General features: G+C 33.5%; 4 protein-coding genes across 5 annotated transcripts in view; 2 read left to right on the top strand and 2 right to left on the bottom strand.

The window, feature by feature from the left end:
* LOC140059884 (DNA polymerase alpha subunit B-like) overlaps positions 1-15,470 on the bottom strand; it is a 29,104-nt gene extending 13,634 nt beyond the window's left edge. The window contains exons 1-15 of one of the 2 annotated variants that reach the window (XM_072105859.1): positions 15,330-15,470; positions 14,794-14,915; positions 13,477-13,559; positions 13,222-13,273; positions 12,845-12,954; positions 12,469-12,656; positions 11,906-11,994; positions 11,567-11,785; positions 11,285-11,455; positions 10,772-10,810; positions 10,541-10,608; positions 10,300-10,423; positions 9,775-9,884; positions 9,400-9,586; positions 9,062-9,215 (exon numbers count right to left, since the gene is read on the bottom strand). In XM_072105859.1, the coding sequence (XP_071961960.1) occupies positions 9,066-9,215; positions 9,400-9,586; positions 9,775-9,884; positions 10,300-10,423; positions 10,541-10,608; positions 10,772-10,810; positions 11,285-11,455; positions 11,567-11,785; positions 11,906-11,994; positions 12,469-12,656; positions 12,845-12,954; positions 13,222-13,273; positions 13,477-13,559; positions 14,794-14,915; positions 15,330-15,417 (1,800 nt within the window). In that variant the 5' untranslated portion in view covers positions 15,418-15,470 and the 3' untranslated portion in view covers positions 9,062-9,065. Of the gene's footprint in view, positions 1-8,553; positions 9,216-9,399; positions 9,587-9,774; positions 9,885-10,299; positions 10,424-10,540; positions 10,609-10,771; positions 10,811-11,284; positions 11,456-11,566; positions 11,786-11,905; positions 11,995-12,468; positions 12,657-12,844; positions 12,955-13,221; positions 13,274-13,476; positions 13,560-14,793; positions 14,916-15,329 lie in introns of those variants that run through there. The other variant, XM_072105858.1, reaches the window with a different exon arrangement.
* Positions 248-8,434, top strand: LOC140060403 (uncharacterized). The gene is made up of 19 exons (XM_072106591.1): positions 248-409; positions 804-1,008; positions 1,315-1,484; positions 1,780-2,077; positions 2,365-2,450; positions 2,849-2,968; positions 3,128-3,242; positions 3,444-3,613; positions 3,847-4,077; positions 4,258-4,466; positions 4,731-4,868; positions 5,038-5,178; positions 5,518-5,746; positions 5,829-6,033; positions 6,140-6,301; positions 6,400-6,609; positions 6,808-6,962; positions 7,070-7,286; positions 7,702-8,434. Exons 1-19 carry the CDS (start codon positions 248-250, stop codon positions 7,839-7,841), a joined length of 3,363 nt encoding a protein of 1,120 aa, XP_071962692.1. The 3' UTR covers positions 7,842-8,434.
* A 284-nt stretch (positions 15,471-15,754) lies between the features above and the next one.
* On the bottom strand, positions 15,755-18,913 carry LOC140060055 (uncharacterized). Its single transcript, XM_072106103.1, has one exon. It carries the CDS (start codon positions 18,453-18,455, stop codon positions 16,680-16,682), a length of 1,776 nt encoding a protein of 591 aa, XP_071962204.1. The 5' UTR covers positions 18,456-18,913; the 3' UTR covers positions 15,755-16,679.
* A 5,172-nt stretch (positions 18,914-24,085) lies between these two features.
* LOC140061009 (CUB and zona pellucida-like domain-containing protein 1) lies at positions 24,086-26,685 on the top strand. Its single transcript, XM_072107405.1, has 5 exons — positions 24,086-24,100; positions 24,432-25,294; positions 25,445-25,541; positions 25,935-26,097; positions 26,448-26,685. The coding sequence occupies exons 2-5, from the start codon at positions 25,104-25,106 to the stop codon at positions 26,615-26,617; spliced, it is 621 nt and encodes a 206-aa protein (XP_071963506.1). The 5' UTR covers positions 24,086-24,100; positions 24,432-25,103; the 3' UTR covers positions 26,618-26,685.
* The last annotated feature ends 43 nt before the right edge of the window (positions 26,686-26,728 follow it).

The following is a 26,728-nucleotide window of genomic DNA, read 5'->3' as shown; positions in this document are numbered from 1 at the left end:
ACCAATTTAGAAATAAAATACTCCGATATATAGGATACACGTTCCCATATAGAAGACGCTTAGCGTCTTTTTCAAGGGCGAAAAAAATAATTATCTCAGGGCCGCCCTCTAGAGATTAACAAAGTTTTTCGCGCTTGAGTAAATTTGACCTTTTTTGATTGGTTGCAAGGGACGCCAGGGTCCAAACAACAACAAAAACAATCTGCAGAAGAAGTAAAATAAAAATAAATTGAACAATCGTCAAAATATGGATGACTGTGATCTTGAAAAACTGTCTGTAAAACCCGGAACGTTGAGTCCAAAGTTTGCAAGAAACACAACTGAATATAGCGTGACTGTACCCAGTGATGTTGCACAAATTACTATAAGTTGCTTAACCAGCGACAGTAATGCAAGCTATCAAATCATTGTGAGTTTCCGAAACAAGCTAGGCCTAGGAGCTTGTTGGGAGGGCCTAGCTAGGCCCTAGCCTTGCCTAGATAAACTGGATAGAGAGGCCTGATGATTGATTGATTCTCTAGTCTAGGCCTAACTAACCTAGAACTAGTCTAGATTATACAGATAATGCCTAGCTAGGCCTAGATTAAGTATGAACTAGGCCTAAATGAAACTGTTACCAGAACTTGTCATCCTAGCTACCTACGGCCAACTCGGTAACTAATATGTTTGTATTTAGGATTAATATTAATAGGCCTAGCTAGAATGTAGTAGGAGGTAGGCTTAGTCTAGAGGTCCAAGTAGTAGGTGACAAATGCATTGAATTTAGGGAAACGAAGTACGAAGTCACTACATCTTTTTTCCAGGGAAGTGAAGGCAGCAAGACATTACCATTGAAAGAAGATGATGTCACCGTACTCAAAATAGAAGTGTCAGCTGAAGATGGAACCACTAAATTCTACAAGATCAATGTTAAGAGGCTTTCAGCAAAAGATGCTACTCTTAGCAGCATTACACTATCTATTGGACAGCTCACACCAGATTTCAGTACCACAGTAACTAACTATACAAGTAGGCTTTTGTATTTAACATACTAAATTATTATTAATTTAAACAAGCATCGAATATGTATCGCTTTGGCATTCTATACCATTGGATAACTATAACAACATAAGTAAAAAAAATACTGTATTTGTGCAAACTACGACTAAAGTCCGGTTTAAGAATACGGGCGTCAGTAAAAGAAGCACTTAAAATATAATTTGTTTGGTCACTAGGTGTTTATTTTGGAAAAAAAAAGACACAAAAAAAGGATATTTTAATTGCATCCTATAAAAAACCTTTTACAATAAACTTTTTAAACATTCTAATTTGCAGGCATTGTTCCATGCAGTCTGAGCATGCTCAGTGTAAAGGCAAAAGCACCCGACAAAAAGACGTCGGTAACTGTGAATGGGGAATCGTCGGCGGAATCAGAAGTTGGCCTAAATGTTGGTGATACAACCATTGAAATAAAAGTCACCTCAATAGATGGGTCAAATACCCAGGTACAATTTTATTTTACAGAAACTCGCAAAGAAAAGTTTTGAAAAGAGCTGTGATATGGTCATGTGGCCTACTTTAAAGAACCCAGATATTATTTTTAGTTACTGCATATATACAGTACATGGATCTAGAAATGTTGTCAATACCTACCGGTACCATCATTTTGCTGGGCCAAAATATATATTTGCGAGTTTAAAGTTTGGTTTCCTGAAAAGGTAATTAATTCAAGACCTTTTGGACTACAATTAACATTCTTATGTTATTTGTCTATATACATTTTATTCTTTATTTCATCAGATCTATGTCATCAATATTATCAGGAAGTGGCTCCCAGCTATTGTCAACTTTGAAGACCCACCTATTGCTATGAAGTATGAATGCCCTGTGACCTTAGGCCCATTGTATAGACCAATCAGTATCAAAGAATCTGACCCTAAGCATGTATTCAGTGAACCAATCATTGAACTCCTTACACGGACATCCAAGATTGATCCATTAGATGAAACACCATTGGACGGCGATTGGAAATTAGTTGAAGAAAAAATGGACACGGAATTGTCAGCAATAAATGTGAAGTGTATATATTCATATTTAGGTGTGTTAAAGCTGAACTTATTTAAAAAACAATATTCTGGTAATAATTCATATTTGTCATGGGTAACCTAAGCAACTTGACCAATCACAAGCGATTTTTTGAATAATCCATCGCTTGTGATTGGTCAAATCCCTTACTTTGCATAACATACTTGCATTGTGTCTCTAGTGGGAACCAAGCAATAGTGTACACCACTAACATACACACAACCTTACTATATAAATAGCATAAATCATACTAATATAGCAATACTTGTCATTGAAATTAACAAATTAATTAATTTCTAGGTTGTACAGCAAAGATGGAGTATTCTGAACTAGGAAATCATATCAAGAATTGTCATCTGAAACCAATAACTGGGGAAAATGATGAGGTAAGATATAACTAAAATATACGGTTAAGACAGTTAAACATTAATTAAGCAGCCACAACATCGACAAGGGTTCGAGGCTTATTTGTTCCATGGTTCTGGTGGTAGAACGAGTCTTCTTGGACTATAAATTGTACGTCCATTGTACACATCTGGCTCATGTGCACTTTAAAGAACCTAGTACATCTTTGGAGACGTGTAGGGGGTGGGGATTTGCCTCAGCGGTGTACTAGTACGCACACAGTAACAGATTATTACTGGACCTGCTAACCTAGTGTAAATAAATAAAAAATACAGGTAACATTAAGGTAGTCTCTTCAGGATGTTATTCAGGTTTAGGTTATATACCTCGCAATAATAAAAAATAAATAAATAATAATAATTAAAACACGTATTCACAGATAGAAAAAGAGACATGTAGTAGCTGTAGTCATAAAGTAACCAAAAGTGAGATGGATTGGCACAATGCCAATCTCTGTACTGGAAAATTCACCAATCGTGAAATCAAACATTCCTACAAGGTACTGTAATCTGTTATCTTCTTCTTTTCCATATTTTAATTGTTTAAAATACCAGAAAATCCTAGCTAAATATGTACACAAATGCTATGTAATAATGTACTATTTGTATCACTCATTATCAATGTTTCTTTTCAATGTCAAATCAAATTTATGTTTTAGGAGCATCAATGGGAGAAGTCTTTACAAGAAGTAGTTGGCGGGGGCAATGTAGATGATCTCTTACAAAATGCTAAAACGATGATTAAAAACTACAGAAATAGCTTACCAAAACCAGGTAAAACAGCAGAACAGTACAGCAGAAGACACTACTGTGATGCACTGCATTAGAACACTAACTGTTCTGCAGTAGAACACTACTGTACTGCAGTAATATCAACATTTAATAAAGTCATGAAGACCAGAAAGCAATTCTGGTAGCAGAAACCTTTATTGTGTTGGAAGTTCAATTAAATCAAACTCTTTGTATTTTCTGTAGGCCAAACAGTTCGTGATGCAAACATACCAATAGACCACCTTCATAACGCCACTGTTAGCATAGCCTGTGCAATTAGAAAAAAGCCTAAAGATGCCGAGCTTCACTTCAAGCTAGGCCTACTCATGGAAGAAAAATACTATGCTGAAGACATGTACGGCCTGAAGAAAGAGGTGATGTCTTTTCCAAAACAAGCTAGAGAGGGCCTAGCCTTGCCTAGATAAACTGGATCGTCAATCTTGCCTGGTTAACAGCTGTTAAAATTACTGTTATGATGTGCCTTGTATTTGTAACAGTAGGCCTTGAATAGTCCACAATGAGATGAATTTTGTTCTGCTCATCACAATATTATTTTCTACTTACATGACTTAATTGTAATTTTTTTTTTTTTTTTTTTTATTTAAAGGAAGATGTTGCTGATGATTTTGGAAGCTTAACTTTGAATGCGAAAGAGACAGGAAAGGAGGAAGAAATTGGAAGAATATGCCAGCAACGTGGAGTTGATCCTAAGGCTCCATTGTCTAGAGTTCTCCAAGCAATTGATGAAGAGTACAAATTCTTGCTGGAGTCGGGACAGTCAGGGAAAGCTGATTATGTTCAGGGCTTGTACATATGGAAATCAAAGCAAGCTACAAAGGTAATATGTTATAATGTTAAATTATAAAATATCTGTCTAATAAGTCTCACCTCATCTATCCTCTTTGGGCCCTCTTTATTGCTGTGGACTGCTGGCTGAATTTTCAAGCCAACCCTTTCCTTCTCCATCATCATCCAATGAGTAGTAGATAATAATAATATTTATGAACATTTTTCTCAGGATGGCAAGGCAGCACAAGCAGCAGCAGACCAACAGAACCCCTTAGGCCAAGCATTTTTGAAGTTCCAGGATGCTCTAAGCTTAGATCAGAACAATGCTTTATATAATGTCCATGTAGGACGTCTATTGCTTATGCAGGACAAACCAGATGAAGCCATTAAGAGGCTAGAGTTGGCTGTTGGATTGAAACCACAGTTTACTATTGCAAGGTAAATTCTTTAATCATTTAACTAAATATTTTCGTTTTCGTATTCCGAGGTTAACATAAGTTTCACAATATAATAATAGTATATCACTGGTACTTTCAGAAATCAGTTGGTGGAAAGCTGACATTTAAAAAACAGTTTAAGAACAAGTTTGAAACTAACCGCTCTCTCACAACCTCTAACATATAATTGTTGTTCCTACTACCTACATTCTCGATGTCAAAACATACTAATTGCAAAGCATCTTTCTTCTGTTTTCTTTCACAGATTTTACTTAGGCTTATCAATTATGGAGCACAAGTCTGATTCTGGCTCAAGAGCTAAAGAGGCTGTTACATACCTCCATGAGGGCTTGGAAAAGTTCTTAGAATTGAGCCTAGCCAATGCAGATAACATTGGTTGTGGGTAAATAAGAATTTTTTTACAATGATTCATATATCCTTTATCACTAGAAAAAGGCCAGTATAACCAGGTTTTATTTGGAAAATAACTTGAATGCGGTGTGTCAAAAACCCTTAATAATTCAAGATGGAAACTCGCCAACAGTCTAACTAACCTTTCATTTCTTATCTAGAGATCCTGAATTTGACCTAAACTCAGAGGATCTATGGAGGGCAACAACAGTGGCACTTTTCAAAGGTTTTCTCCACCTTGCTTCTATTCAGGATAAGTTGCCTAAGGAAAAGTCAATGGGAGCTAAACAGATATTTCACTGGTATTGTTTGTTCCTTATTACCTAATGTGTTTTAAAATTTAAAATGAGAATGATATAGATAGGCTTTAGTTGTGTTCACACACAAAAGTTAAACATGCATATAGAATCAATTTAAGCTACTGATATAAATCACATGAGAGTTAACAAAAGTACCTGTGTGATCGGTATACTCTGATAAAACCAATATAATTCCAATTTTTGTACACAACTTATTCTTCTCTTGTTTGAATTTTAGCAAAACGTTATTATATACCTCACATGCATGGCTATAAATGAAAGTGACTATATGTAACTACAATAGAGTGTGTAAACATAGTTATAATTTCATTTCCTGTGTAGCTGTAGCACCTTAGCAGCTCGGAACCTCTGCAACCTGTCTGCTCGTGCAAACACCTATCAGTCAATGGAATGGATTCTACTTGACTGCCATTCTAACTTACTAAACTTGATGCTGACAAATGAATCAAGTAAAACCAAATGGATCGCTAAACGTTGTCAGCAGTTATCTGCTTTTATTCGCTGCTCAACATTACCTAAAAATCAGGAGTTAATGAACTTGCAAACTAAGGTAATGTTGATAATTGACAGAGGTAAGAATAATTCTACTCCCACAAACAAAATGATAAAAATAAAACACTTTCTCTCAACAGACTTGTCAGACAGGTGTAATTATCCAACCAACCAATAGCCAGGCACTCTGCCTGTTAGGGAATGCTCAACTAGCTTTCTATGATAACCAGCCTAGCTCAGTTGAAAGCAAGACTAGCCTACAGCAGGCTCAGTTATCATTCAGAGCTAGCATTGCACAAGAGGGGCAGCCAATTGCCGGAGGAGACATACCAAAGCAGTTAAAAGGTATGTTGGTTTCTCAATAACAATAAAGTTTAATTGCGGAAATTCGCTGATGATGATGGTTCTTTTGGTATATATACTTTAGAAAATCAATGATTGTGTTTTGCAGATCAAGAATGGTGGAAGCTGAAAGAGAAGGAAAAGGAAGAAAAAGCTGCTGCAGTGACAGCAAAGACAAAACCGGCAACAAGAGGTGGTCTGGCGTCAAGAGGAGGGGTAACAAAACCTGTTGGAAGAGGTAGGGGTGCTACAGCTAGCAAAGTAACACCAAGTAAGTCTATAAAAAACACTTATAGTCTTTCTCAACAAGGTGTTTAAAATAGTATACCAACATCTTGATATCGTAAACTTTTGTTTTTTATTTTACAGCTAGCGGAACTAAGGTGACTCCGGTTAGGGGTGCAGCAGCAGCAAATCGAGGGAAACCAGCCCCTGCTAAAGCAGCATTACCAAATAAGAGTACTGCAGCAAAAGCAGCTACTAGGGGTACTGTGACTAAAACAACTGCTAACAGGGGAGGACCTGCCAAGGGCTCAGCTACAGCAATATCTAAGCAACAGGCTACGGATAAAAAAGAAGGTACTGTATTATAATTATAGCTAATATATATATTATTATAGCTAATGACTCAAAGCCATTGGAAACCAAAATATAGAATGTTATGGGAACTATCTTTTCTATCAATATAGTCATTCCACAAATAAAAAGAATCTAACGTGTCAGGTGGTTACTGTATATAATATTCTTCAAGGCTAACATTACTTTCTTCTCTGATAGAACCAATGCCAGCAAGCACAGTACCTGCTAACACTCCTTTGAACAGGATAAGTTACCAGCCAAGACTAGGCTTAGCAAGAGTGCTAGCCAAAGAAAATGAGGACAGTGAAGAATCACATATGTTGTATAATGACATCATTATAATGGCACCCCAGGTCAGTAATAAATGGAATATCTAGAAAAACATATCTTTTAAAAAATCAATTATTCTGAATACAACTATGCCTTAAAATAAACCATTAATCATATTTTATCTATTTAGCTTCATGATGCCTATATAGAACTCGCTGATCTTCTAATCAAGAAAGACCAAATGAAAGCGGTAGATGTTTATTCCCGGTTCCCCTTCCCAGAATCCTCCTCATTTGACGATGCATACATACACGGAGAGATCGTGCGAATACTGATGAAGAACCAGAAATTTGATGACCCTCGATTAGAACCTCATCTGATCGCATGGGGCCGAGTGATGGGAATAGGTTTGTATAATTTTTATCAAAATTTCACTACATAGGAATTGACAATTGCTATGAGAACTAAACTAAAAATAAAAACTAAAGTTACTGTAGTGTAAAGTTGTACTGTTTTCAATATGTATTCCTGGTAAGCAGTGATGGGTGCCCTGAAGAAAATTATATAACAAAATTAAGCTCTGTCTACACTATCAAAAGTGTGATCTGCTCAAATATGGTAGTAAAATGACATCATTGTGTGTCCATATACTGTATGAACACATCTCATTTTTTGTTGTCGCATACAATTTTATAGTGTAGACCAGGGAAGAGTAAAACCTCTGGTGTGGACAGAGCTTAAGTAAGCACACCAACTGTTCCAACATTTCAAGAATTGGAAGTGTACGTCAGTTTAAGTGACAAACTAATTGTTTCTTTCCAGGTTGTTTAGAAAAGTATGTAGAGATTCTGGAGTCAAAGTTCAAGAATGAGTTACTAAAGAATGTGTACGCTGGTGTCAACTATAAAGATGTCAATGACCCTGACTTACAAGCTTTCTTTAAATTCAAAATGTGGCTCTAAACGAGATCTGAGTATTGTTTAGACATCAACTGAGGAATATGAATGGTGCAAAAAAACTAACCTATAAAGATATGTATGGTATATGTATACTATGTTTTCTGTCTTCACACTAAATAAAATGTATCCATAAATTGGATTTATTTAGTCTGTGACACATCTAAAACCTACATGTATGTTTTAACAGAACAGAAAATTAACTTGAAAAAAAATTAATGTCTTTCCATTTTATTATATTGGTGCCATTTAATTTAAGAGGCTAATCCATGAGTTTGTGGCTAAACTATCTACTTTATATTTTGTTAACTTTTGTCTGCAATGCTGATCACCTTGAACAAAAACAAGTTTAAAATATTTTGTATGTGAATGTGATTTTTTTTTTCTAATAATGTGTTGCAATAAAAGAAATAACAAGTTGTGTTCTAGTTCTATGTATTTTTGTTGTTTCAGCCTATCTACAGCATTATGATTCAAATGCTGTCGTATTTGTAACAAATATTTCTTAACTCAATTTTGTTTGTAAATACACAGAAAAGGGAACACTATCATTACTAAAGGAAACCAAATTTCCTTCATTTTATCATGAAACAAATCAAATATCAGACACCTGATAGAGCACTTGCTTTTATTGTAAAAAAAACATTTCTTGAGAATATAAGAATTATTATTTTATATACAAATTTGTATTAATAAATTAACAAAAAATATCACTTATACTTTTTGTAGATTTTATTGTTTGAGATTGAGGTGAAATATTAATTAGCTTGTGACTTTCATTCTCAATTCTTTCTGCATTTAATTTCTTTTTAGTATTTACAAACTAGTTATGTTTAGTAGAAGTCGTTTTACCACCAGCGGTGAAAACATTTATAATTGTATAGAAATATCAGAATATAATCGTTATATTTTGACACTAATCCACGCATTTAAATTCAACTACAGTACGGCATGAGGTACTGTTCAACATAAATGGTATTCTTAGCCAGCCACATCTTTTTTAGTTCAATTTGGCGCTAGATTAAGTAAAACACGTTTTTATCCTTTAACAGTGTTTCTATTTGTGTTAAATAAATAATAAAGTCAAATTCTCGTTGAACAGGAAATTAAAAATGATAAAAATTCTGTAACATACTGTAACATGTTTTTGAGATGTTGAGTCCCGTCGCAAGGTAACTGATGTTACAATTTGAGTAACAGATTTAAAACAAATCTCATTTAATTACCTTGCTATATACGAAGAATTTGAGCTGCTGATCGTGATGCCACACCTTTACCTTGACTATTCTCTGCTGGCTGGACTACAAGACGGCAATAGGTGCCACCAACTTGACCCTTGGTCAGACGTCCAGGGTTGACGCATAGACAGCCATCAACTTCCTGTTGAAACAATTCAAAAAGTTGAGAAGAAAACATTAAAATCATTTTATGGTTTTTTGAGCTGTAGTTTTTAAACAGTTTGTTAAACTATACACCTAAATATTACTTAATGATGTACTGTGTGGCACTCTCAAACTATGAGCAAGGAAAGAGATATATTTATAATTAAATAATCACAAATTACCTTTATAAAGTATCTAAGATTTGATGGTACGATCAGTAGGTTTGGTGTTACTGACATCTTTGCGTAGCGTTCAAACTGTTCAAAATCCACCGGCATACCACACGGAGGTGGATAGAGTGGGTAGTAGGTTTGCTGCATCAACAGGTGCTTTACAAGCCGGCCTAGCCTGTCAGAGGTACCTGGTGGGCTGAAAATTAAAGCACAATTTGCATAATACTCTTAATTTGATCACAAAGACAAAAGATGAACCCTTAGTGATAAAGTGAATGTTTTATTAGAAAGTTTACAAGAAAAACTTGTTCCTTCTCTACTGCTGGTATACAATTTTAAAATGCCAAGTAATTTCTAATAGAAAGAACATAAATATATTTTTACCAGAGAGAAATTTCCTCTGCTCCAAGATGAAACAGAATATCAGTAGAAGTAATGCCAAACACGATTCCATTGATGTCTAGCGTGCACGGATCGGACACAAAATGTATTCTCTATAAAAAAAAAACACATTAATTTACAGTAGATTATTAAAGGAAATAAATATATATAAAAATGTGTCAAAACTGTGTTAGCCATGTTGAATAATGAGTCACATTTGATACAACACATTAAACCCAAGTCTTAATGTCTTGGTGGAGTTGTGGCTTGGTGGTTACGATGCTTGGCTACCACTCCAAGGGTCCTGGGTTCAAGTCCGTCACATGTCAGGTTTTTTTCTATAAACAAAATTACAAATCCACTCCTACAGACTTGTAATAAGACTTTGTTTATGTAGAGCATCTTGTGTATGTTTGTCTAGGGTCCCTAATGATCAGCAATTGCTGGATAGATCACTCTCATTAAATATGGTAAAAAAAAAATGTGCTTTTGATCGTAAACATGAAAGTTAAAAAGTTGAAAGATTACCTGATATTGCTGCTGTTCTTTGGCATATTTCTTCAAATAGTCTGTAGAATATGGCGGTGTTGGGAAGACAAACTGATGAAAGGCATCTTTGATTGAGGAAACAAATACCAACTGTGTTTTTGAGCTGTAAAAAAGATTTTGAACATAGAACATAGAAAAGTAGAAGTCCTGATACAAATAATATCAGTGAATTTCAGGAACACTACAGTCTAAAAAACTACAAATAGTTTAATAAACCTACTTTTGCGTGCCCATAACAAGTTTATCAACTAAAAACTGGAAAAATGTTTCATATTCTTGCTCCATGTTCTACCAATAAAAAAAAACACGAAAAAATGAAAAAGAGGGTTGGTTATTAATACTCTGTTGTGCACACGATATTTTGATAAAAGATAAAAGTGTGGTGCCCAAATATGGTAGTGATATGCTCAGATATGGTAGTGATATGACAATAGTATAATTGTTCACTTACTACTATAAATTCTTGGTCTGAATCAATAAAAGGTCCAAGCTGAAAAAATAACAAATAAATATCATCAGTAAAATACTAAATATTAAAGATGTACTGTATTGTCCCCCAAAAACATTAAAAATGAAGTTTTAATAAAATCAGACTTCGAATAGGCCATTTTGTAGTTTTAACAAATTGAATCACTTCCATAGAATAAAATGACAAAAGAAACGGTTAAATTAAACCAAAAACCAATTGGCTGCTAACTCATTTTTTGCTTTAAATTTTTCAGGTAAAATATTTTTTTTTTTTCGTTCCAATTTTTGGTAAAACTATTACTGTATGTGACATTAAAACCCATATTCGACAAAAAATTTACAGATTATTTTTTCAGGCGGACAATACATATTTAAATCTTTACTGCCGCGCTAAAGTGCAATATTATTAATTTTTCTGTGTACATACCTTCAACACCATAGACGGTGTGCACTATATACACTTGTTTTAGCCTTTATTTATATTCGTTAAACTTACTAATATACAAACATCTGGTGTATCCTGGTGTATCATTTTTATGAGGTCATCCAGGGGTTCATACTGGTCACTGTCGGACGTAGTGAATGGGCCAGCAGCAATTGCAACATGTAATGGTCCGTGGTCAAGTAATGAATTTGCGGTGTCACTCGGCAATACCAAACTCTTTCCCTGTTAAAATGAATATCTTATCTTATCCACTGGTGAACTGTAAATTGTAATTGATAGTATTTTACAATTTTTATGAATACGATTTGAATGAAATTGAACATATAAAATTACTTTGTATATTTGGGATGCAACAAACGTATTGCCAGTTGTGTTAGTTCCATCCATAGCTACAACTTGTCCAGGAAATAAGGAGAATTCCTTTAACTCAGATAAGTTCACTTGAACACGCTTTCCTGATGAAGAATCAACAGAACCTTCCAGAAGAACAGATGATGAATTCAAACGACCGTTACTGTCACAACAAATTCGACCAATCACAGTTGTGGACTCCTATATTAAAATCAAGAAATAGTTTATGTATTTAGATCATTACTATACATTAACAGATTTTTTTTGTTTCTTTAAGGTAAAACGTGCAATGTATACCGGTAATGAAAGGAAAATATTTACCTGAATTGGCATGGCAACATGAGACAGGCTCTCTATACTGTAAGATTCTTGTAAATATTGACCAATATCTTCTATTATGTTGTCAAGGACTGCAACAGAAATGAACAAAACAATGTTTACAGACATAATTTTAACATGTTTAAAAACATGTAATGATCAATTACATTGGGAATGCTCATGCTCTGGGCCCTTAAAGATGTATTGTCTGCCAAAAACATGAAAAATGAAGATTAATAAAATCAGAATTTTGAATAGGATATTTTGTAGATTTAACGAAGTTAATCACTTTTGCATAAAATTTTTAAAAATGTATCCTTCTTGTGTTGTTGTTTGTCTACTTTACTAACTTTAAAATTTGAAATTTTTTATTTTTTTATTTTAACATTAATTTTAATTCTTATTGCAATGCTTTGTGTTACAATGTTATACGGCCTCGTGGAAGGACACATTTCTGGTGAACGAGTTTTTATTTTCGTTGCAAAAATAAAGATTTATTATTATGAGAATTGTTTGTTTCACCTGATCTCTATTATAGATATAAACTGAATATTCTGCATTCATACCATGTGCTTTGTCTGTAAATTTCTGATACATATATTTATAATTGGTGATTAAATGGTTGTACGTTTCTCCGTAATGCTTCACTAAAACTGTCGTTGGATCTGAACCTTTCCAGTTACGAACACTTCCATGCCAGAGCAACACTTGGCCGTTATTCTGACGAGCACTATACTTCTGAGATGGTGTCGAGCTGCAAAAAAATTTGTTTGATTAAAATTAAAACTAATTTTGTGTTTTTAATAAATGAATTAAAATTTTTCTTCCTAATCAATTAAAATGGTATTCTCTAGTTAATTAAATTACTAGCCTATCATCATGTCGTTCACAAGTTACCTTATAAAATATAGTATTCATTTATTATAAATTTGCATAATTTACCTGCCAGGTGACATTATTGAAGGAGACATGATGACAGGTGTTCTGTTAACAGATGAGAATCGTTTGTTCACTACTGGATCTGGTGTTCGCTGTAAGCGCTTCTTAGAATCCTGTATAGAGATCATGGTCACTTGTTAATAGATCACTTGTTAATTGATGTTTGGTCACATGTTTGATCACATGTTTGATCACATGTTTGATCACATTATTGGTCACATGTTTGATTACATGTTTTGTCACATTTTTAATTGAAGGTGATGAATAAATAAATAAATAAATGAATGATTATGAATTAAATGTTCACAAAATTAAGAATAAGCAATGAATTTCATTCAACCAAATTAATATAAAAATATATTCAAATTAATATAACTAACCTTAGGTGTTGCATAAGCTGTGAAAAGATCATCCCCAACATCAGTGTCCATGCTAAGTTTCAACAATGTTAAAGACAAATTCAGCTGTTACCGTATAAGCACAATACTTTGGACACCTCTATTCAAGGAAGACACTTTTTTATGAAACCGAGGCAATACATATTCAGAGGACTATTAAGGGGACACTTTATTGCCTTTAATGGAGGTTTTACCTTGGTTTTTTTATCTACATAATAATGTTACAAAAAAGGATACATTTCTTGAATTGTATCTGCATTATAAATTATAGGCTTCACATCGTTCATTTCTCCTTTAGAAGTTCTCATCTTGCTTGCGAGCTGAAATGTAAACCAATTGAGTAATTCAATATACAGTAGCCATATTGGAGGTGTAGCTTGGTGCCTAATGAGACTTATTTATTAAGCATGATAGATTTATCAATTCTGTAATTGGTGAGTTGCTTGTTGTTAAATGTGTACCTTACATTTTTTTTTACCACTGTAGTATACAGTATAATACTAATTTTTTTTTCATTAAACATTGTTATTTTCCTTTTAACCATAACTATAGTGTAATTTAAAATTAAAGATATATTGTCCCCTTAAAAAAATAATTTTTTAAATTTTTTTTGTTGAATATGCCATTTTAACATCGCATAATAGTTATTCACTTTGACCAAAAACTTGATCCCAAAAAAACATTTTCCACCAAAAAAATGTAATTTAAAGCAAAATATACCTAAATTGTCTGTAAGACAATGGTTTTTGGTTGAAATTAACCATTTCTTTTGTCTTTTTATAAGTGAAATAATAATTTTGTTATGATTTTTTTTCTACAGAAGTGCATAACTTTATTAAAACTGTGAAATTGCCTATTCAAAATCTGATTTTATTAATCTTTATTGTTTCATGTTCTTGGGGGACAATACAGTACATCTTTAAATGTTGTAAGTATTCACAAATTGTACTGTTGATTTTGGTCCTCCCTTTTCTAAAGGGTTCTATAGAACATTTTATAGAGCTCTATGGTATACTATAGAAGTACATAATTTCTATAGAAACTTATTTAAATTTCAATAGAAGTTATTTAAAGTGTCTATTAAATGTTTCTTCTTTTCTATAGAATCTATAAGTTTAGAATTTATTTATGAATTTAGATACTGTATGTGATTAATGCACTATAGGCCCCTAATTAGGCCTACAGTAGGCATATTATTTTTTAAATAGATTTTCTCCCAATTATGGGAAGATCGTGGGAGGAATTGGATTGATAATTAAATTTTTATTTTGGCAATAACAATAATACCAAATTATATGACAACAATAATTTTGCATGTAAAGAATAGAATTTTTCTATACCAGTTTATAGACCAATCTACAGGTTTTTTTTTCTAAGTTTGCTTCAGGTATTAAACTTTCATAAACATTGACTGTTACCTCCGGTTTGTTTTTTTTTGTGCAAAATTTGTTGTTGTTTTTAGTTTCAAGGTTAGTATTTTTCATGGTTTTCACAACACTTTGAGCACTTTGTGGATATGTGCGCTTTATAAATCTTATTATTATCTTATCTTACCTGTTCTTCAAGTTGATCAAGGGCTTCAAGGGACATTGTCAGTGATGATGTGGATGAATACGCAATCCATTCTTCTACAATCTGCTCTGCCTTGCGTCTGTACAGCAGGCAGATATATTGAACTGGACAAAAAAGCAATAATTACTTTATTTTTAATATTATTTTATTTGTCCATTATAATACAATTAAGAATATATATTATAGGCCTATTAGTATTAACATTTATTAATATTAATATGTTATTAATATTATTTATATAACTAGGCCTAGCCTAGCTCCTACTACTTTACTACTACTAGGTTACAGGTAGACGCATAAATAAATACAGTGTACTACTACTAGGCCTACTAACTATACAAAGTACTAGAGCCCATGCCTCTTCTCTCTAGGCCTGCTATCATTAGCCTATGACCGAGTAGCCGCGCCTGCATGATGATGTCCTAACTATAAATCCAAATAATAATATTATTTCTTTTTAGCTAGGCCCTGGCCTAGGCCTAGTTAGTTTCATATTTCTTAGCTAAACCTTTACTTACGTTTATCTATAATGTCTTCATTATCTACCGACACGTCAAAGATATCGAATTCTTCAATTAGGTCCTCTTTTGCAACATTATAAGCCATTTTAAATAATAAATTACACGGCGATTATTAACAGCAGTGAAATCAAGTTTCGCGCAAATTTGTGTAAACTTTGAACTCAAAAAACACACACACGACGGACGTGACGTCACAAATCTAAGGCCAAAATTGACGTAATAGAGGGGGTATCTGTAATGGTTCCCGAGCACTTTTCTTTGTTTATTTGATTTTTTCTTAATTTTTTTTCAGTGCAACAAAAATATATATACACACGATAGGCACAGAAAAAAAAATAAACCACCCGGTGATAATATACTGAAAATTTATCCATAAAATTTGAAAAGATAAAGTAGTGGAAATCTGTGAGATTAAATGAGAAAAAGTCACCCCCAACTGAGATTCAAACCCAGAACCTTCTCATAATAAATACGTTTTATTGTTTTTTCTAAAAATAGAATACAGTCACAACTCTTAAAATAATAACTTTATTTTACTTTAGTACACCACCAATATGCACAGACACTTTATACCACAAAATAAGTTGTAAAAAATACCCCTACACAACAGGCTGAAATTTACTGGAACGCTTAAAGCTCTGTCTACACCTATCACACACTTCCTGTGACAAAACAAGTGAAGTATCACTACCATATTTTGGGCACATCACACTTTTTAGACAGAGCTTTAGAGATTTACAATTAAAACAGTCTTTGATAATAAATAAATAAATTTATAATTAATATTATTATACTCAATTAAAATAATATATTTAATATATTTTAATTCTCAATTTAAAAAATAGTACCAGTATATAATTTTAATAAAATTATATTAATATGATAAAGTAAATATAAAGATGTATTGTCCCCCAAAAACATGAAAAATGTAAATTAATTAAAGCAGACTTTGAATAGGTTATTTTGTAGTTTTAATAAAGTAAATCACTTCTGTAGAAAAAAAAGGGAAAAAATAATGTTTTCACTTATTATAAAATAACATGATAAATGGTAAATTCAACCAAAAATCCATTGGCTGGCACCCAATTTGACCATTTTTTGCTTTAAATTCCATTTTTTCAGGTACAGTAAATACATTTTTTTTAATCCAATTTTTAGTCAAAGTGAATAACTATTATGTGACATTTTAAAAATGGCATATTCAACAAAAAAAACTTTTTTCAGGGGGACAATACATCAAGTATGTGAACATTTGAAAATCAAGGTTAAAATTTTACAATTTCTTTTCTTGTTTAATCCCGATAAAACCCGTCCCAACCACAACTTATTTGCACTTTCGTTCCTTTCCTATACTACAAAAGCCTCAAGTTGAACACCAAATCTATCACTACATTGGAACGGATAAAGATCTGTCTGCAAGATCGGAACCACAGGTTCTCTAAGTTCCAGCTTCCAATACGGCTTAGGAACGCCCTCCATGATTAGTTCACACACCACAAGCGTGTACGCTACCGCATTCTTGTCAAGCGAAAGCTGGTAAATATGTCCGTCGACGGCAACAGTTTGGATAAATGTCCGATCACCAATAAAATCAACGGGAGGTAACGCTGCCAATTGTGAAAGTTTTTTAGTCATCATATCGTAAGAGTAAAGTGTTTCTTGTTGAGCGCAGAAGTATACATGGCGCCCCCAAGATCCTATCATGTATAGTTCTTCGGTGTTTTGCAAGTCGTGGGTTGACCATGAGTCATCTTTAGGGTGATACTGGTAACAATGAATCACTTTTGTAGGAAACATTTTGACGAATATAAACACACCACAAGAACAGGATATTAAGTTTTCCCATGTAAAATCAAATCCCGGTAGCGGCTTGCATACTTCAAAATGTTCGTGAGAAGGATCGAACACGAGCACATTTTTTTGAAGATCCGCACTTTTGATAAAAGCGTACACTAAGTTATGATGGCTCGTCAGCTTTGAACTTACAGGGCGGGCACGAGATAGAAGAAAGAAGTTCTCCAAAGGGAAGTGGCTGATAGATCTACTGGTCAAATTCAACTGCCACAATTCAGTTGAAGACAGGTAAAAGATGCTTGTACTTGTGAATGACATTGCGTCTATTCTGCGACAATCCAATGTGCGTATTTTGGTCAGCTTCAGTTTGTCTTTAAAAGAACTTGGTAATATCGACAATTGAAAGATTGTGCACCTTGTGTCGGATTCTGAAGATACAGAAATAGCCAACATAATTTTTGTGTTTAATTTACGAGGAGTTATCTGTATCTCTGGTAAGGGTATCTGATATTTCATGATACCCTTTGCTGCGTGGTAAGATTTTACTTTTTTGATCCGTTGTTTTATTGAAGGTATTTCAACATTGCGTAATGCAGGCTCAACCACATCAGATAAATGTTCTACGCTAATTAACGGTAGTCTGACATGTTCTAGCAGGTCAACTAGAGAATGTGTTCTTGCTGACATATTCTGATTATACCACAACATAACTGCATCAAATAAAATCCTTTCACAAGAAATTACTAATCGTTCATCTGTTATAATACCGACAACATCATCTTTAGAAAGATTCAGGAATGCTTGAGTTTTGCATAAACCATCAAAATCTCTACAAATTTTGAATTTTAAATTGTCAACTAAGGATTGGTATGTTTCTAACGCTTTTAAAGTTGTATACAGGGTGATACAATCTTCATCTTTTGCACACTCAACAATCGCTTTCGATAAATACTCCGTTAACTTTGACATTTGCAGGAAATCGGCCGCCAATAGAAACGGCTGGAGATCTTTAAACATGATAGATAATTTACCGGTGTATAAAAAATTGTGTAACAGTCCAAATGTTGTTCCGTTAATGCTAGGAAGTGAAATCTCAGACGCCTCTTTCTCCTGAAAATTTGATGTAAACATCACTTTGAAATAGTCACTATTTGCAATGAGTACAAGCTTATGACATGAGAATGATTGATCTGACGTCTTGATAGTGACGTCAGTGAGCAGTCCCTCTACTTGAGCTGCATGTAAACCAGCCACTAAATGCTTACTGTATGTTGATGTTAAATCCATTTCTAAACATTTGCCTCTGTTTCTGTCAGTATCTGCTGCCATTTTTGTTTAATTTGATTCAATGTTGCATTTATTTACAGGTACTGTATTTAAATAATAAATTTTATATTAATTGCACATCATTTGTCGTGAAAATACCTCTTCTGCTGATACTAGGCCTACTACAATCTAGTTAACTTTGAGGCAATCATTCTATGTATAGGCCTACAACTTTGGTCTAGGCCTAGCCTAGGCCCAGACAGTGCTCGACTGAATCGCAGCAGGCTGGGTTGTAGTAGTGAATACAGGAAACAGAAGCTGCTTGTAACTTGAGGCCTAACGAACACCCTGATGATGATGGTATCTAGCCTAGCTTTAGTAAAAAAACGTCCGCTACTACGAATCAATTATTATATTCATTAAACATACAACATATTGTAACTTCTTTCATCAGCTTCATCATTCGAGCCACTACCACTTTTCTTTTCTTCCTTTTCTCTCAACCACCGCGAGCTTCTTCTTTGTTGTTTATTAATGTTTTTCTTACTTCCGGTTTTCCCCCAAAACGTCACGAACTGTTGCTAAATGACGTCATGCGTCAGCCCGGCAATTAATGAGATGCATGACGTCATAATCATCCTTGTAATTATAAAGTCTCATTATCATTCACCTGTCATTTTTCATCCCATACTGTAATTAAACATGCGATTTGGAAGCTTGTTAAAAAGTACTTTGTGAAAACATAATTGTCTATTTGTTATGTTCCTCCCTCTTCTTTACGTAGCCTTATGCATGTGATACATTTGTGCAATTGACCACATTTGTTTTCTTGACTGAATTTTCTTCCGGGATTTTCTCTCATCTGTTAAACTTTCTTTTTCTTTTTTTTTTTGTTCAAATTGTGTAATATGGACGCCAGTGTGTCACTGTTAAAAATTGTCGATCCAAATAAATATTATTATTAGGCGCGCCTAAATGTTTTAATCAGCCAAAGGGACCGTGGACGTTCGTTTATTTAATGATAAAACCGTAATTGTAGATATACAATTTGAAAAATGACATTTGAAATCAGGCATTACGATTAGACTTTTGTCTACGTGTCGTCGGCAGCACCAGTTCAACGACACGACACCTCAATCCAATATGTCTTATCTTATCTTACATTCTGGTGGAAAAACAGATGGGACAAAAACCATATGATAGACCATTGATATAAACGAGTTTTTCATCACGCAATAATCATGGCTATGTACTTTCAAGTAATGAAGTCGACATGTCCATTACAATTGATAATTCACCGGTCATTGGTGGATTCAGAGACTCATTATGAAAATCCACTTTCTAAAGAAATTTGTCTGTGGAAGATTCTTATGTTTAGGAAATATTCACTGATCTTATTAAAACAAAACAAAAATGTACTTTTTCAACTTTTTGCGAAATGTATCGTACAGCAGGCCTACATATGCATTTATTAATAGCCACCACATTCGTCATGCCACTTTGTTTCGTTATTTGCAAACTTCAGAGAACTAGGCCTAACGCCATGTACATTTTGTTCGTCCTTCTTTTTCCATCCGTACTTTTTAATGACAAAATACTATACTGAACTTGCATATGTTGCCTTTTGTGTGTTTACGAAAAAAATAATACATTTTCTGTATTTTTTAATTCATGATTGGAGACTTTTTCTATATATTTTACAATAATTATTACAAAATGACCAAATAAATGAATTTGAATGAGTCTTCCATATTCTTTTAATACTGTCAATACCTTTTTTCAGTTAATTTGCGTGTGACGTATCGGACGAACAGCTGAATTAAATAAAAGATAGACAAATTGGCAAACATGAAAACAATCATATGTTTTTATATATCGATAGCGTAGGCTAATTAATATATTTAATTTAGATAAAGAAATTTCAGAATTCCGCCATATGTTAAGATTGCTAGTCGAGATAAATGCATATATTTAATAATATTAAGGCAGCAAGCAGGACATTTGACGTTCTTGCTATCACGTTCAAGTATAACAGTAACTCAGCTACATTACTCAAAGTTTAATCGTCAAACCATACGCCTACATGAATTCTACAGGAGTAATCGTGTTGTTGCTGTTTCTGCAGATTTTTAACAATTTGGGTAAACATTGTCTTGTAATAATGTGTTTTCGTTCAAATATTTTGCCGAATTCACGAAAAAAATTACAAACTAGATAGCATATCTATGTCTGTCGTAGTCAGTCCAATCTGAAGATTGCCGCAAACAATCTTGTTCTTGTATTCATCCGAATTTAGGCCATTAAACTTAGTTCCCACTGGACGCAACCACTTACGCCTTTTTTCGGAGAAAATCCTGGCCGGCTACGCATGTTTTGTCAGTTGTTGTAGTGCGGTGAGTTTTCTCTTTTAAATATCAATTATTTTCTACACAGTATCTTCGCAGTACAGCACTGTCATCACCTCGGACTTTGAAACAGGCTTTGACGGATGGGTCCAAGAAACTTGGATGGACAATTTCGATTGGTCACGTTCTTCTGGAGCTACGCTGAATGGTAATGCAGTTTCAACCAATGGCCAATCGGGAAATGCAAGTAATTACATGTCGTATTACATTTTTTCTCTTTAAAATGTATTTCCTCCAAAAACTACATTGAGAATGAAGATTAATTAATATCAGACTTTGAATGGCCATTTTGCAGATTTAATTTATTTACTTCAGTAGAAACAAGAGACCAACAGCCATAAGTCGCATGCTAAAACGCATAGTGATACCGGACCGACAGACAGACCGACAGACCGACAGATTGACAGACCGACCGACCGACATAGTGAACTATAGAGTCGCGTCCACGCGACTAAAAACGAACAAAAAGAGTGATTTTCACTTATAAAAATACAAAATAAACGGTTAAATTTAATGGAAAAAAAAACGAATATTTTTTTGCTTTCAATTGGTTTATTTTTTTGTGTAGGCCTAAATAATTCCCTTTTTCAATCAAATTTTTTTGGTCAAAGTGAATAACTATTATGTGACATTATAATAGCATATTCAACAACAAAAATATAAAAATGTATTTTTAAGTTTTAAATATATTATGTTACCAATCAGGTTTCAAACAAATGTTGCTCTATTTTATTTTGTAGATGATTTCTATATATACATAAACACTTCTTCAACCTCGAATACCGATAACGCACGGATAAAAAGCCCCATCCTGCCCGGTGAATGGTACGACTTTTGTGTAGAGTTTTACTACAACATGGATGGAAGTGGCGTCAACCAATTACGACTTTGGTATCAAGTGAGCTCTACAAACGCGTTATCCTATTGGACCATGAATGGGAATCAAGGTCCCGGATGGCACTATGGTTCCAGCGATTTTGTCAACCTCAACTACTATTTTTACGATCCAAAGAATTATGTGTTTTTTGAAGGAGTGGCAGGGTATGATAACAAAGGAGATATTGCTGTTGACAATATAGTGATAAGTGAAGGGAAGTGTCCTGAATGTAAGTACGGCCTACACTTTGTTATCAGTAGCATCGCGATTATCTTCACCATATGGCCACAAATGTTCATCATCTGCATGACCACAAACCATGCATCACGCATCCAGTGATCCATTTTTCTGTAATTTAAATTATAACGGAAACTTTCTGTTATTTAAATTCGACAGAAATAATAAACTATGCAAAAAAACTAAATTTTAAATCGACATTTAGTTGTTCATGTTTTTTTTATTTTCAATATGTTTTGTTCTGTTTTGTTTATTGGACCGCACCAAATATTGTGAGTGCCACCGATTCAAAGGTGTATGGTCAACAAATAAATAAATAAACTGGCTAATAATAAACAAAACAAAAAGATAAAGAAAAAAAGATGAAACCTCAATTCCGCTGAATCCTTTACATTGTTTTAATCAAATAGAAAACAATAAGATAACGAATTTGTTAATCCTAAGAAGTCTAAAAAAAATAAAATTACCAGAACGTCTGAGTTTTAACATGATATATTATTTAACGTCTTAATCACATGTGTTGTTTTATTTCAGCTACCACAGTTCCTATACAGCCAACAGGTAATTTGAATACCTACAGATCCATTATTATGCTTTTCCAATATGTAGGCCTAGATACCATTATCCACGGCTTATCAATAAGAATAAATTAAAATAATAATAATAATTTAAATAAGTTTATGTAAAGGAAGATTTATCGAATGAAAAATATATATTTCATTCACTATTCACGGCACTATTTGAAATATTGTTTAATTGTTAAACTAAAAACTGTTTACCACATCTGAAAAATTAGAGAGGTAATGTTATTCATTATTTATTCCACCAGAATACAACAATCCGACAACTTTCGACAACCACCAGACTACTCGTAAGTTCTTCATAAGAAATTATGAAATATAAATAATGGTAACGTTTTTACATGGATTTTAATTGTAGTTTAAAAAAATTTACTTTTCAGGCGAAAATAACCCTACAACCTTCGACAACCACCAGACTACTCGTAAGTGCTTCATAATTAATTAAGTATAAACAATTTAAACGTTTTACATGGATTTTATTTAATTGTTTGCTTTTAAATTGGAATTTCAGCCGAAAACCACCCGACTTCTCGTAAGTAGATAAATTATGAAATATAGAAACAACATTTTCACCGTTGTATACATGGATTATTGAAATATTGAATTGTATTTTGATATTACTTTTCAGCCGGGAACAATCCTACAACTTTCGACAACCACCAGACTACTCGTAAGTTAATCATAAGAAACTCATGAAAAGAAACAATGCCATTATTGTTTACAAGGATTTTTTTATGTATTTTCATATTGTTTTCACATTTGACTTTTCAGCAGGGAACAATCCTACAACTTTCGACAACCAACAGACTACTCGTAAGTTCTTCATAAGAAACTAATGAAAAAGAAACAATGCCATTACTGTTTACATGGATTATAAATATATTTTCATATTGTTTTCACATTTTAATTTTCAGACGGAAACAATCCTACAACTTTCGACAACCGCCAAACTACTGGTAACAAAATAAAGATAATGTATATATTATTATAATACACATAATTTAAGCACTGTTAGCGTTGTTTACTATGGATTGCTAAAATTATTAAATTATCTTTTTTTATGAACTCATATTTTCAGCCGGCAACAACCCTACAACTTTTGACAACAGTCAAACTACTGGTAAAAAAAATAAACAATGTATATATTATTATAATACACATAATTTAAAAACTGGATTGCTAAATTATTCAATTATCTTTTATTATGAACTTATATTTTCCAGACGCAAACAAACCTACAACTATCTACAATCGCCGAACTACTGGTAAAGTCATACATCAAATTTAGATAAATTCAATGGCAAATTACAGTAAAAATTAAACTGCAGTTCATCTCAATGAAGATACATAAGATAAGCAAAAAGCCAAATCAATCGATAAATAAAACAGCCGAGCAGAGCTTGTGACTAAAACTAATCCGTCGTCAGTGCAAGTGAGATTTGGAGGAAAATTCTCCGATATGTTAAATCATGGAGAAATAAGTTATTTCTCCATGGTTAAATGTATTGCGTTCATATATTTTATGTTTGTTTAATTGTTTGATTACATTTAATATCATAGATGATGGCGATTCTACAGTACCTACTATAGCACCTGTAGTTCAAAACGGTTTGTATTTATATTGAGTTTATTTTTCTTTTAAATCACAATAAACGTCTATCATAATTTGTCGAGGGAGCCAGATCGTGTGAAACAATGATGAGATAAAAAAGATAAGATAAAAAATGTTTGACCAATTATGTACCACAAAGACAGTGCACATTGAACATTGTAACTTTATAGACTTTGCTAATTTAATATACATTTTTACTTCAACTATAGTTATGGAACGCCATAAATGCAAAACAATGTCTCAATATGCCATTCTCGTCCGGGTTGTTCTGTTAGTGTATTTGCTAATTTCGTCTCTCCATCCTAACATATATCTCTTTTAAATTAGATTTGGTGTGCAGTGACACTGGTATGACATTATACATCGGTGATAGTTCTCTCATCGACACAACTTATTTTGCTCCACATTTAATCGATTCAAGTTGCACAGACTATCAGATTGTCTTGAAAGATGGTATTTCCTGGTTAGTTTTCAACACCAGATACGATAGATGTGGAACAGAAGTTACCGTAAGTATGGTTGCCATAATATTGTTGGTTAGCCTATATAGACGTGTTTGTCTATTCGCAATAACAGATATTGGTTATTATCAGACTATTTTAAAGATTCACTTTGGAGAGTGTTCTTCTGGTTATCAGAAAATCAGCGGGTAGAGTAAATAGTAGTGCCAACAGTAGAGGAGAGATAACAAAATGTGTTTGCTTTATTGATATGTGATAAAACAATCAATTATTTAGGCAATTTCCATAGCATATATAGAACAAAAGTAAGACTGGTTATTTCATTTAGTATCAAGATGACGTCATCGAGTATTCTAATGCAGTTTACTTCAAACGAGTTGGCGACAGCGACACAATTTCCAGAGAACACCAAGCCATTCATCCATTTAAATGCTCTCTTAAAAATACTGGAAAATCTGCAGTAAACTTCGATCCACAAGAGGTTCAAGTGATTTCAGATCCTGTAGAAAAGAATGGCAACTTCTCTTTCTCGTTGGACATGTACACGGGTGATGACTTCAATACCAAGTACAGTGCTTATCCAGTCGTTGTGGATATTGATGAGACTATGTATTTGGGGGCTTCTGTGAAAGCATTTACACCGGAGATTAAGTTGTATATTGATAAGTGCGTGGCCACACGAACATCGGACCAGACTACTTCACCACGTTATGACATCATCACAAACAGGTCAGTGGGATAAAAACATGAATAGATATTCAAAAGCCAGAGTAAAAGCCTCTCTAAGACGTGATGACATTATCACATATGAGATACAGATTTAAACACACGAAACATGTCGGCCTAAGTTGACAAAGAATGAAAACATTTATTTTACAGTTGTCCTTCCGACGATACAATCACCTTTATGCCTAGTAGCAACACTGACGTACATTTTTCACTGGATTCGTTCAGATTTATTGAGGAGGAGGGCGAGGTAAGGAGAACATTCTTTATTACCATCTACTAGTAGAAAGCTGAACCTTTGTTGTACAGTTATAAGTCAATTCAATGCAATAAAGCCTGTTTTCTACAAGGCGTTGATTTAAAATAACATCATGTGTATTAATAATTTCATCTACTGTTTGTGACGTGAGAAAATACATGGCAGCAGTCGCGTGCTCAACTTAGTGTTTACCGACCGATCGACAGACCGACCGACAGAGCTGTAGAGGCGGGTTGCACGCGACTAAAAATCGAGTTAATCATTTATAGGTCCACTGACACAAATTGTAGGCCTACTGTAGATTAAATTGAGACCACTTCATATAAAAACACGTACAAATAACTCTACTGAAATGAAATTAGTTTGAATATCCACGTGTTTTAGGTGTATGTACATTGTGAGATGTCGGTTTGCAATGCCACAGACACTAGTTGCAGCAGAAATTGCAATCAGCGTGTTACAAGATCTGTTTCCAAGTCGTCGTACGTCAAAAAGCAGTTAACTCGAGGTCCATTTATCATTCGCCGTGATGTCTCGCACCAACAAGGTAACTTTAATTCCATTTTGATAAATAAATATATTTCAAACTTCTCGATGGATGTAAACAAAATATGAAAAATTTTGAGACGTAAAGTGGCCGCATCTTAATTGTATGTGAATCAACGTTAAACGGGATACTTGACAATAACCCCGTATTTAAAAAAAAATGTATAATGTTTTGTTGTCAATTTTAATGTTTGCTGCAAATTTTACACAAGTTTATTTTATTTTTTATATTGAATATAAAATTGCTATATCTTTGCTATGTGTTATGTTTATAACAAGGCCATATACTTGGGTGTGTCTAAATCATAACAAAAATGAAATTTTAAGATGTTTTTTTTCTTCTAATTTCAGACCTCTCTGTGAATGCAGACAGCTACTTAGAGAGCTACCATTCCAGCATGCCTCTGATAGGAGTCTTTGTCGCTATGAACGTTGTCTTCCTGGTTGGTGCCAGTTTATACGTTAAAAAACGTCGAACAGAAAAGACAAGTTACGATTACCAACCACTAATTGCCGAATAAGCAAAATTGATAAACCATATCAAAATTCTTTAGTTCTAGATACATAATTGTTTGGTAAAAACACATTATTTAAATATTAAGCATGCATTGAAATGTACGTCATGGAAAGCG

This window comes from Antedon mediterranea, chromosome 10 (assembly GCF_964355755.1).
Source record: "Antedon mediterranea chromosome 10, ecAntMedi1.1, whole genome shotgun sequence".
Classification (NCBI taxonomy): Eukaryota; Metazoa; Echinodermata; class Crinoidea; order Comatulida; family Antedonidae; genus Antedon; species Antedon mediterranea.
The sequence above is the reverse complement of the archived record's forward strand: the minus strand, read 5'-3'. Positions and strand labels throughout refer to the sequence as shown.

Coding starts and splice junctions, on each gene's coding strand:
- LOC140060055 (XM_072106103.1), bottom strand. CDS start 18,455: ATGGCAGCAGATACTGACAGAAACAGAGGCAAATGTTTAGAAATGGAT.
- LOC140061009 (XM_072107405.1), top strand. CDS start 25,104: ATGTACACGGGTGATGACTTCAATACCAAGTACAGTGCTTATCCAGTC. Junction 25,295..25,444: donor TATGACATCATCACAAACAG/GTCAGTGGGATA, acceptor TTTATTTTACAG/TTGTCCTTCCGACGATACAA. Junction 26,098..26,447: donor TGATGTCTCGCACCAACAAG/GTAACTTTAATT, acceptor TTCTAATTTCAG/ACCTCTCTGTGAATGCAGAC.
- LOC140060403 (XM_072106591.1), top strand. CDS start 248: ATGGATGACTGTGATCTTGAAAAACTGTCTGTAAAACCCGGAACGTTG. Junction 2,969..3,127: donor AAATCAAACATTCCTACAAG/GTACTGTAATCT, acceptor TTTATGTTTTAG/GAGCATCAATGGGAGAAGTC. Junction 6,963..7,069: donor TCATTATAATGGCACCCCAG/GTCAGTAATAAA, acceptor TTATCTATTTAG/CTTCATGATGCCTATATAGA.